The sequence below is a fragment of the Meleagris gallopavo genome, chromosome 3, assembly GCF_000146605.3.
Source record: "Meleagris gallopavo isolate NT-WF06-2002-E0010 breed Aviagen turkey brand Nicholas breeding stock chromosome 3, Turkey_5.1, whole genome shotgun sequence".
Lineage (NCBI taxonomy): Eukaryota > Metazoa > Chordata > Aves > Galliformes > Phasianidae > Meleagris > Meleagris gallopavo.
The window spans coordinates 57,136,440-57,147,208 of record NC_015013.2 but is presented as its reverse complement, the minus strand read 5'-3'; the positions used below and the strand labels follow the sequence as shown (position 1 = coordinate 57,147,208).

Below are 10,769 nucleotides of genomic sequence, written 5' to 3'. Positions count from 1 at the left end.
ACTAATTAATGGTAATATTGAAGAATAAATAGCCAAGAAATTATCATAGCTAGTGTGATTCATCATTCCTGGTTTATTGTATTCTGTACACATACACCTCGTGTTCCTGCTGAAACACATTCTGCTGCTTGTTGCTGCTCTACTAATAGCAATGTAATTCAGGGCTTTTTCCCATGCAAATATGTTTTTTGGGATCTTCTCCCAGATCTCTCTGCTCTAAGCCTTTTGACTGGACTTCCCCCCTAACTAATTAATTAGTCAACTCTTGAATGGAGTGTTCCATCCTGTCACTTGGGATGGTTCTGTTGCCAAGGTGCTGGAGAATGGAATACATATTGTGCAGACACAGAGGGTACATCTCAATTTATAATCTTTTCAGCTCATAATGATAGAAGTGAGCAAGGGAAAGGCTTGAAGCCTGGGAGTTATGAAATTGAAAGGATTTTGAGTTTTAAAACGGAAAGGTATGGAATTGGGAATAAGAAATTTGCAAATAGCATGCAGAGCAGTATACAACATGAGTAGATGAAGTTTCTGGGCAATTTCTTTTTATTTGAGTAGTGGAACAACTCCAGGATTCGTGATAACTGATAAAAGCAAATATCAGAACAAAAGTGGCTGGTGCTCAGAAGGAGCTTTCCAATTCTCCCTCCCATCCTCGTCTGGAGAGAATGAGTGAGCAGCTAGGTGGTGCTGAGCTGCCTGCCAGGATTAAACCACAACAGTCATTTTTGGTGGCCAATGTGGCGCATGAAGGGTTTGAGATAGCAACAGATTTTGATTGGTGTGTGAAGTGTGTCAGATCAAATTTACAGATACTATAGCAGGTTAGCTGGTAATTGGCAAGCTCCTCTGCTTGTCATGCAGCTTGCTTGCCTTACTGTATGTTATGGACCAGTGCTTGTTAGTGGTTGATTTGGCTTCTGCCTTGTCCTCTACTCCTTATCATGTTGCTTTTTGTGCCTGGGAACATTTTGATAACAGCCAAGGCCGCAAGCCTGGGCTGGCAGATGGCTGGGTCATCACTACTGTCCCTGTGCTGTTGCACTGGACAGGCTGGGCTCCAGACTGAGCTCAACTCAAAGGGACTGCGACCTGTAGATGAGCCCACATGGGAGCATGTATACACTAAAGCATCTTTGGCCACAGATAAATCCACTCTGAAGTAAGCACACCTCAAATTGTCTGTGGCCATGGAGAAATTCATGCTGCAGCAGGTATATACCTTGCTGCAAATACCTGATGGGGAGGTGCAGAGAGGATGGATCCAGGCTCATTTCAGTGGTGCTCAGTGCCAGGACAAGAGGCAATAGGAACAGGACAAATTGGAACACAGAAGTTCCCTCTGAATACCAGACATAGAATATCTGGGGATAAAACCATACCAGAATACCACAAAGTGTCTGTGACCGTGGATAAGACCTCAACACAGCAGGTGTCAAGAAGGACTGTGGCCAGTGGAAAAGACTGTGCCAGGTACACCTCAAAGCAATTGTGGCTGTGGATATGTCCATGACACAGTAGGAAAACCTCTGAAGGAACTGAGGCTCTTTATCTCAACCCAGGAGTTCTCACTTTCTAATTCTCTCCCCTATCCCACTTGGGCAGAGAGAACAAATGGCTGTGTGATAGTTAGCTGCCCATTGGAGTTAGACCACAGCAAGTGGAGAATTAGAAAGGTCTTAGCAATGTATGGACAAGCTATCACAGAGTCACAGAATTACTGAGGTTTGAAGGCACTTCAGGGTTTATCTGGCCCAACCCTCACTCGAGCAGGGACACCCAGAGCAGGGTGCACAGGCCCGTATCCAAGCAGCTGCTGAAGATCTCCAAGGAAAAGACTCCACAGCCTTTGGGAGAGGTGCTCCATACTGGTGCTCCATCACTCACACGTGACAGAAGTGCTGTCTGGTATTCCAATTTGTGCCTATTGCCTCTTGTCCTGGTACTGAGCACCACTGAAATGAGCCTGGATCCATTCTCTCTGCACCTCCCTATCAGGCATTTACAGACATCGATGAACCTCCTGTTCTCCAGGCTGAACAGCCCCAGCTCAGTGTCAGCCTTTCCTCACAGGAGAAGTGCTCTACTTTCTTGATCTATGGCAGAACTCAGATCAGAGAAAGTGGTTACATATGGATATATTTAAACAGAAAGGAGTCAATCAAAGGAAATTAAAAAAAGAAAAAAGTCTTGGTTGACCTGGGTGCTGAAAATTCAATACATTCCTCAAAGTTTCCCTAATACAGGATCAGAGGTCATATTCCAGAGCTGTTAAATTGGCTGAACTGGTGCTGTACAGCTTGAGGCAAGGGCAGAAAGCAGAAAAATTAAGTGGAAAGGTAAAAGGCAATTTGGAGATCCAAAGACACTGAGGGGAAAAAGAAAAAAAAAAGTAGTAATGATCTAAATCTGTTTTCTTTTCCCTTGCTCCACATTACATAAGAGGTATTTCATTCTTTCTAGTAGAGAAACATGGTTAAGGAATAAGTCCATCCTTTTACCCGCAGCCAAATCTCTCCCACTCTCTCTCGCAGCAGCGCACTGCAGCCAGGTAAATCCACACAAAGGAGAAAGGAGAGAATGGGCAGGCTGGCAGCCAAGGGACAACATGAACTGCAGCCACCATTTACCCAGCCTGACTCCACTGAACATCTGTCAGCAGCCATTTAATTTATTGCTAAACTTGAACTATAGACTGTAATTGGTAAAACTGCAGGATAGATGAAAACACACCTGAGAGGCCTTCAAATTATCAACTATTACAGCTGTTTGATTACTTTGGAACCACTTCTGATACCTGATATCAGCTCAAGGCCGTGTCTGCAACTGTCCACATCAGTCCAGTGAAGAACTCTGCAGAAAGATGTCAGAGCAGAGACAAAGCGGGCTTCGTCCAGAAATGGTTAATCAATAGCTTGCTAGGTTGACTGGGTGCCATTAAATGCAGCGGTGCATCTACCGTATATAAAATGTGACCGGTCATTCCGTATCATTCTCAGTCACCTTTTCTGCCATAGTGTTAGTTAGCAGGTTTTCCACTTGGAAGTTTTGGGGCACTACCAGAAATGTTCATAACACCATGGATCTGGGGAACAGTGATAATAGTCTGTTGCACTTTTTGGTTTCTTTTTGGGAGGAGGAGGAGGAGGTAAGGAATCCATTTGTAAATGCATCTCAGTATATACCTGTTCTTTGCTTTTTTCAAACATACTGTGCATGTGACTAAAATGAGTGTAATCTGAAGATTATCAGATGGATAAATGTGGGTGGATAAATGCAGGGTAACATGGGAAACACTGTAGTTACATCTTTTGAGAGACTTATGTTACGATAGAATTTGTACAGATTTTTAATAATAGTGAATTAGTTCTTTGAGATAGGTGTCGATAGAAATCTATGCACAAATGAGCTAATTAAAATATTAATATGTGTGTTCTGTTTTGCTAAAGCACTGGGCTTAGTGTATTCTAATCATAGCTAATTAGCTAATAGCTGCTTCTATCTACATAGTTTAATACCTACTTAGAAACATTTCCTATTATCAATCTGTCCTATGTGGTTACACAAAGCAAGTTATTTGCTTATCAGTATATAAAGGGGAGCTACAAGAAAGAAGGATACAAACTCTTTAGCACGGTCTGTGGTGACTGAACAAGGGGAAATGGCTTCAAATTTAAAGAGGGGAGATTTAGGTTGGTTATAAAGAAAAAGTCTTTTACAGTGAGGGTGCTGAGGCACTGGCACAGGTGCCCCAGAGATGTGGTGGGTACCCCATTCTTGGAGACTTTCAAGGTCAGGCTGGATAGGGCCCTGAGCATCCTGATGTAGCTGTAGGTTTCCCTGCTCAATGCAGGGGAGTTGGACTAGATGACCTTTAAAGGTCCCTTTCAACTAAGGATTCTATGATTCTGTTATAATTTTGTATTTTTCAGCAATCATTTTCTTGTTTTACTATTAAAAGTTCAACAAAAAAAGTAAAAATATTTAACCTCATATAATGATAACCATCAAGAACATACTAGAGGAAAAGAGTTATTTTAACAGTCATGGTGACTTTCTGCAGGAAAGTAATTTTCTGTCTGTCAGAATAAAAAACATCATTTAAACATGTGCTTCATTTTAAGCATGTGCTTGACATAAGGCATGGACTTAATGACAATTTGCCTGAAAGACTAAATCTTATGCTTAGTGAAGATCATGGCAAATTTCCCACTGTTTTCAGTGGGATTGGGGCCAAGTGAAATATGCCAATAATAACAACCTTTCTACACTCAAAAGGCAATTCCCCTTGGTGTTCAAATTGATTTGTGGATATCATTACGTTTCAGACAATATTAGTGGAAACATTTATGGGACAATTATGGATCTGTGCATGTTAGCTAGAGGCAACAATGCCACATTTAAACAGATAAAACAAACAAACAAATTTAATCTAGGGAAAAGTGAGATAGTGAAACTGTGTTCTGTCGTGCTTATTGTAATGCAGACTGTTATTCTTTTTTGACTAACATACACTTCACAATTGACTTATTCTTCAGAAGGGGAAGAAATTACTTGTCAACAGTAACAGAAATTAAGTATTTAAACTCCCCCATCACCATTGTACTTGGTAGCTTTGGAGAAGTGATCTTGATACATACTTCTAAACTCAGCTTTTTGTTTTGTAGGCGCCAAGGAGAGCCACCACTTGAAAATGGGTTCCTTCCATACCTGGGCTGTGCCTTGCAGTTTGGTGCCAACCCCCTCGAATTCCTCAGGGAAAAACAGAAGAAGCATGGCCACATTTTCACTTGCCAAGTAGCAGGGAAATATATTCATTTCCTCACTGACCCTTTTTCATATAATTCACTGATGCGCCAGGGAAAACACTTGGACTGGAAAAAGTTCCATTTTGCTACTTCTGCCAAGGTACCACTTTAAAAATGGTTTTAATATCTAATGTGCTGGCAGGACAGACGGTGCTTAGTTAATCCCTGTAGCATAACTACTAGTTTGAACTATAATTTTCACTTTTCTGCACTTTTATTGGTATAAAATCTTGAGGGTTTTTTTTTCCTTTTCCTTAATGGAAAGAAAATTTACAGTGATTTGGATTATCCAACAAATACATTTAGCAAGGCAGTATCCCAAACTGCTATAGGAGAAATACAGTTAGAACCTTCTGCCAAATTATATATAGTTTGCTGGAGCTTAAGCTTTCTTCAGGAGATTCTTACCAATATGGAAGATTAGGTCCTACTGTCTCAACGTGAGATGCAACACAGTAGAAGGTCTATCAAATTTTTACTGAAGTAAGCAAACAGGCTCCTTCTGATGTCACTGTCAAGCTGAATGATGCTTTATGTAACCACATCCATTTATCTGTGAGCATCTGTTCACTTTTATTTTCATTTGCCTATTCATTTGCTTTGGTTTGCTTAGAAAGTACTGGGTCTAGTATTCGTAGTCCATATGATGCTTCCCAATGGTTAGCTATGACGTGTTTTGGCTTTGATTTCTGCAGTCCTTATCATACTTTCCTCTAGTAAGCTGTGAATTTATACTTTGGCTTTAATTTCTACTAGGCTTTATCATCAAGGTCATCGCAGGTCTTATTTATCATGCACATAATTTATTTTGTTACAGGCTTTTGGGCATGGTAGCATTGACCCTGCAGAAGGAAACACCACTGAAAATTTTCATCATACCTTCATTAGAACGCTTCAAGGTAATGCCTTAGATGCCCTCATTGAAGCAATGATGGAAAATCTACAATACGTCATGCTGCAGTCAAGAGCATCTAAATTTCAACCTAACACCTGGGTTACAGAAGGACTTTATACATTCTGTTGCCAGGTGATGTTTGAATCTGGCTTTTTAACACTTTTTGGTAAAGAATTTAATCCAAATCATGACAAAAATCTATCAAAGCGGGAAACAGAGAGAGCTCGTATCCTAAATGCCCTTGAAAACTTCAAGGAATTTGATAAGATCTTCCCAGCCCTTGTGGCAGGGCTGCCTATCCATCTATTCAAGAGCGCCCACAGTGCCCGCGAGAAGCTGGGAGAGGCTCTGCTCCACAAGAACCTCCTGAAAAGGGACAACCTCTCCGAGCTCGTCATGCTCCGCATGTTCCTGAATGACACTCTGTCAACATTTGATGACATGGAAAAAGCAAAGACCCACGTGGCAGTGCTCTGGGCCTCGCAAGCTAACACCATTCCTGCCACTTTTTGGAGCTTGTTCTACCTTCTTAAGTAAGTCCCAACGTTTCTTGCTTCCAAATGAGAAGAATAATGTTTATTGTCTTTCAGAAGCCAGTTCACTACTATGGACAAATTCCGCTGCTTCAGCCGATAATAACACAAGTGACAAGCTGTTCTGGACTTCTGCAGAAAACCCCCTCGCTTGTCTCAGACCAAGCAGTAGTGGTACCACTGATGGCAATTCCATAGATACTTTTCAAAAAATACTACTCTGAGGCAATACTTTGAATCCTAGCAGTAAAAAGTAGAATGTAGTACGCTTTGTAAAAAAAGTTTTGGAGTAAACCTGTACAATATGACATTAAAAGTGCTGGTTGCAGTCAGAATACTAATTGTATTGAAGGCTCTCCCAGTATAATCAGATCTTTTTAGATCATCTCTCTAGAGCAGGCAAAACGAGCTTTAACTTCATTGTTGTTTTCATAGATATTTAATAGAAAATAGTTTATATGTCGATAGATCCTACTGAGGTTACAGCAGTTATGCAACAATACTGAAGTGGCACTTCCCTGCTGCTTTCTTCACCCTCACTGCAGCAGTGCTTTTGTGATTTGAGGATAAAGCCATTGTGGCAGCATGAAGAGTGATCACCAAAATATTGTACAAATAATGCATGATGTTTTAGGCCAAAGATTTGAGATTCACCTGAGATATGTCTGAATTCCTTGAGAGAAGGATGGGCGTTCAAACGCCAAGTGGTTCAGGATTCTTACATCTCCTTTCCTAAACTTCCAGACTAGACTTTCCAATATAGTATTTTCCTAAGTTTAGATAGCTGCAGTGTAAATGGCATCTGCTGAACTTGTAACTCGTGAGAGGAGTGCACAGTTCAGATAAAACAACTAAATGTCCATTTTGAAGTGAATCTAAACTCATATAATCTAGCCCTACATGACTACCTCTTGGGTATTCATCTAAATTTCTGTCTTGTACTTTCATATCTATCCACTGATGCTAGTATAATAGAAGATTTTTGGTACTTTTCATTCCATGAATGCACTGGCTTAAATCTCCTGGCCTTGAAGACATTTAATGCCCCAATTATGCATTCATAACAATGATATTGTCGCATTCTGTATTGTTATCTATACATATTTCATCATAGCTTATAGATATTCTGTAAGAAAATTTAGACAGTAGAGGATACTATGTCTTTTAGTGTTAAGAATTTTCAGTTAGACATAATATATTGCCATAGAATAGGACATTATCTAGGAAAGTGATGTTATAAAACTGATCTATGATCCCCTTCCTAAATCTTGTAGCTGCTGTAGGGCTCTTTCCTAATCCATGACCGATTGTTTCTGATTTCTTATTCCTGGTATTGCTTTTTAGTGACATCACTGTTTATTGCCTATGTTACGCACATTAGTTCTGTCCCATTGTCATTGGAGACAGAATCAAATAGTGTTCTTTTCCTTTTTTTGCAGCTACTGCATCGTTGCCAAGACATCAAACAGTGTGATGGCATAAGTAGATTTTGCTGCAACACTGCCATGTTAGAAATTTTTTCAGTTTACAAACTAAATTTTAGTCAGGACAAAACGAATGGCAAAACCTGTTTTTATACCACTCTTAAGATTACTTTACACTTCTTCTTCTTTTGATTTTAGGAATCCAGAAGCAATGAGAGCTGCTACCAAAGAAGTGCAAAGTATTTTGGAAAGTGCTGGAGAGGAGATCAGATTAGATGGCAATTATATTTCATTGAACCGAAAACAGCTGGATAATATGCCAGTGCTAGGTATAACTATTTTATTCAGGAGTACCACAAATTGCCCCACAATTTTCAATATCTTCTATTAGTTCCCAAAATAATACTTGCTATGGGATTACTATTAACCAATCAAAACCAGAACAAGCAACTATTGTTCCTTATCAGTGGCTAACTATCATTCTTACCAGAACCAGAACTGGTCCTGGGGATACTAATTCACATGAATAGCACTTTTTCATGGGTAAAGGGATGTCCGAATACTGCTACACAACTACATAGCATTGGACACCCAAGGGTAATTCAGAACAATACATTATTTACTTAAGATCAAATAAAAAGGGTGTTGTCAAATTTTATATCCCATTACGGAAGGTTGTTTTTTCAGTTTTGCCTTTACCTCAATGTAAAAGAGTGTTTTACTTTCAAATATTATGTTGCATCAGCTATAAATATTTTTCTATGGGAAAGAAGATTATGTTCTCAGTGTAATCTGCAGAAAGGATAATAATACCAACAAAAAATGAAGAAGATACTTTCTTAGGCATTTGTAAAGTTTTGTTAAATTATTTCTCATAATGATGATGGATTTGAATAGTTCAAAATACGTAAGCTCCCCCATGGACATATACATACTGGTTCTAAGGTAACCCTTTCTTTTCCTCTGCTTACAGATAGCATCATCAAGGAGGCAATGAGGCTATCAAGTGCATCCATGACTTTCCGAGTTGCTAAGGAGGATTTCACTCTGCATTTAGAGAACAGTTTTTACAACATTCGCAAGGATGATATTGTAGCTCTTTATCCTCAACTGCTGCATTTTGATCCAGAAATCTATGCTGATCCCTTGGTAAGTATTTATCATAGTGCATTACATTCTGAGCTCAGGCAGAAGCCATTCAACAGATCATTTATCAGGAGTGCCCCATAGCTGATTCACTGTTACACTCCAGACAGTCTGTTCTTAACGCATGGATACTCAAAGACGGTCAAGAGAAAAAGTAAAGCCAGTGCAAGCACTGTCTATCTGAATAACATGATTTGCTATAACCAAAAACTGGGCTGGAAACCCAAGAGAGCCTTCTACTTCTTGCTTTCTTCAATAAGGAGAGGTCATCATTGTGGGGAGATCGAGGGAGGATGAGGGTAGTATTTTCCCAAAGATATGGAAGATCAGTGTTCAAATTCTGATGCAAGTTGTAATGCTTATTTTAATGGGTCAGAAAAGAAAAATTATCAAAAAGATTCACTAACTCAACTCTAGCAAAGGTCCTGAGATTATATTGTCCCACAGGCCAGAATTTCTCAGGGGCCACACATTCCAAAAAGCAGAAAAACTTGTACAACACTGCCAGAGGCAATTTCCTCCCAGCCCACATTTTGTGTCTTAATAGCATTACCCAGCCCTTGGAGGTATTTCGATATCAAGTAACTCTTTTGTGGGTTTTATTACAGACATTCAAATATGATCGCTATCTCAATGAGAACAAAGAAGAGAAGACTGACTTCTACCGCAACGGTCGCAAGTTGAAGTATTATTATATGCCATTTGGGGCAGGAATAGCAAAATGCCCTGGCAGGCTATTTGCTGTCCATGAAATTAAACAATTTTTGGTTTTAATATTTTCATATTTTGAGATAGATCTTGTTGACAGTAACGTGCAGTGTCCTTCTTTAGATCAATCCCGTGCAGGATTGGGTATTTTGCAACCATCCAATGACATTGACTTCAGGTACAGACTAAAATGTCTATGAATATAGATATTACTAAATCTATAAACTATGTACAGTATAAATACACTATCTAACCTACACTTTGTATATATATTATATATATTTGCAAATGAAACATGACAAGTATCAGTGGAAAAATCTAAAGGAAGATGCTACTTCATCAGCCTAATAGAAAATATATGATGTGTGCCATATGGTAGCAGCAGACAGTGGGTTTAATGCATGAAGTTGATACAAAAGTTTCCAAGTTTCCACTTTTACCAACCATTCTAAAATGCAACTAGTGGTTTTGAACTATGTTTATACAGTAGTTTTTGGGGGTTTCTTTTGGCCAGAAAATACGTTTCCAGTATCCCATTTTTCTAATATAATTAGAAGTTTACCAGATTGTTCAAAATTGGATAAATTCAACAAGAAGTTAAAACTTGTTTTTTTTTATAACTGAAGAGTTGGGGATGGAAGGTTCTCCTCAGGGGTGAAGTAAAATTTTTATTGTGTAAAAGCAGTGGAAGGAGTTTCCTGGTAAAGTACCTTTATGTTTTTATGAAGAACTAGAAAAAGAGTTGAATAAAATCTAAAAAATTTTCACGTTCTAGTGAAATTACAAAACCTGTATTATATTCACTGTAATATATTTCTTTTCAGAAAGTTGTAAATGTATTAAAATAAATGATATTGTATGTACCAAGTATCTCTCTACATTATTGGTACTAAAGTATCTTAATGTTCTCAAAGGTTTACATGCTTATCTCATGCCAACTGAGCCACCTTTACACTAGCCAGCTAAAACAATAGAATCATACAATATCTCAAGTTGGAAGGGATCCCTAACCATCATAGAATCATAGAATGGTTTGAGTTGGAGGGAACCTAAAAGTTCCAACCCCACTGCCATGGACAGAGTAGCCAACCACTAGATCAGGCACTACGTTGCCCAGGATCATTGACTCCAACTCCTGGCTCCACACAGGACCACCCAAAATTTAAATCCTATGTCTGAGAGCATTGTTCAAACAATCCTTGAACTCTGGAAGCTCAGGGCTTTGACTGCTGCCCTGGGCAGCTTGTTTCAT

At 39.2% G+C, this 10,769-nt stretch overlaps 1 protein-coding gene across 2 annotated transcripts; it reads left to right on the top strand.

The window, feature by feature from the left end:
- Window positions 1–308: 308 nt before the first annotated feature.
- On the top strand, window positions 309–10,394 carry LOC100539035 (cytochrome P450 7A1). Of its 2 annotated transcripts, XM_003205067.4 has the most exons (7): window positions 399–464; window positions 2,538–3,151; window positions 4,671–4,911; window positions 5,629–6,239; window positions 7,862–7,992; window positions 8,637–8,812; window positions 9,418–10,394. In XM_003205067.4, exons 2-7 carry the CDS (start codon window positions 3,069–3,071, stop codon window positions 9,715–9,717), a joined length of 1,542 nt encoding a protein of 513 aa, XP_003205115.1. In that variant the 5' UTR covers window positions 399–464; window positions 2,538–3,068; the 3' UTR covers window positions 9,718–10,394. The 2 variants fall into 2 exon arrangements, with proteins under 2 accessions (XP_019469595.1, XP_003205115.1); XM_019614050.2 differs by lacking the exons at window positions 399–464; window positions 2,538–3,151 and adding an exon at window positions 309–352.
- The last annotated feature ends 375 nt before the right edge of the window (window positions 10,395–10,769 follow it).

Bases quoted from the DNA above. Each gene is read 5' to 3' on its own strand.
- LOC100539035 (XM_003205067.4), top strand. From the start codon at position 3,069: ATGTTCATAACACCATGGATCTGGGGAACAGTGATAATAGTCTGTTGC. The intron at 3,152-4,670 runs GTAAGGAATCCA...TTTGTTTTGTAG, and splicing joins TTTGGGAGGAGGAGGAGGAG to GCGCCAAGGAGAGCCACCAC. The intron at 6,240-7,861 runs GTAAGTCCCAAC...TTTTGATTTTAG, and splicing joins AGCTTGTTCTACCTTCTTAA to GAATCCAGAAGCAATGAGAG.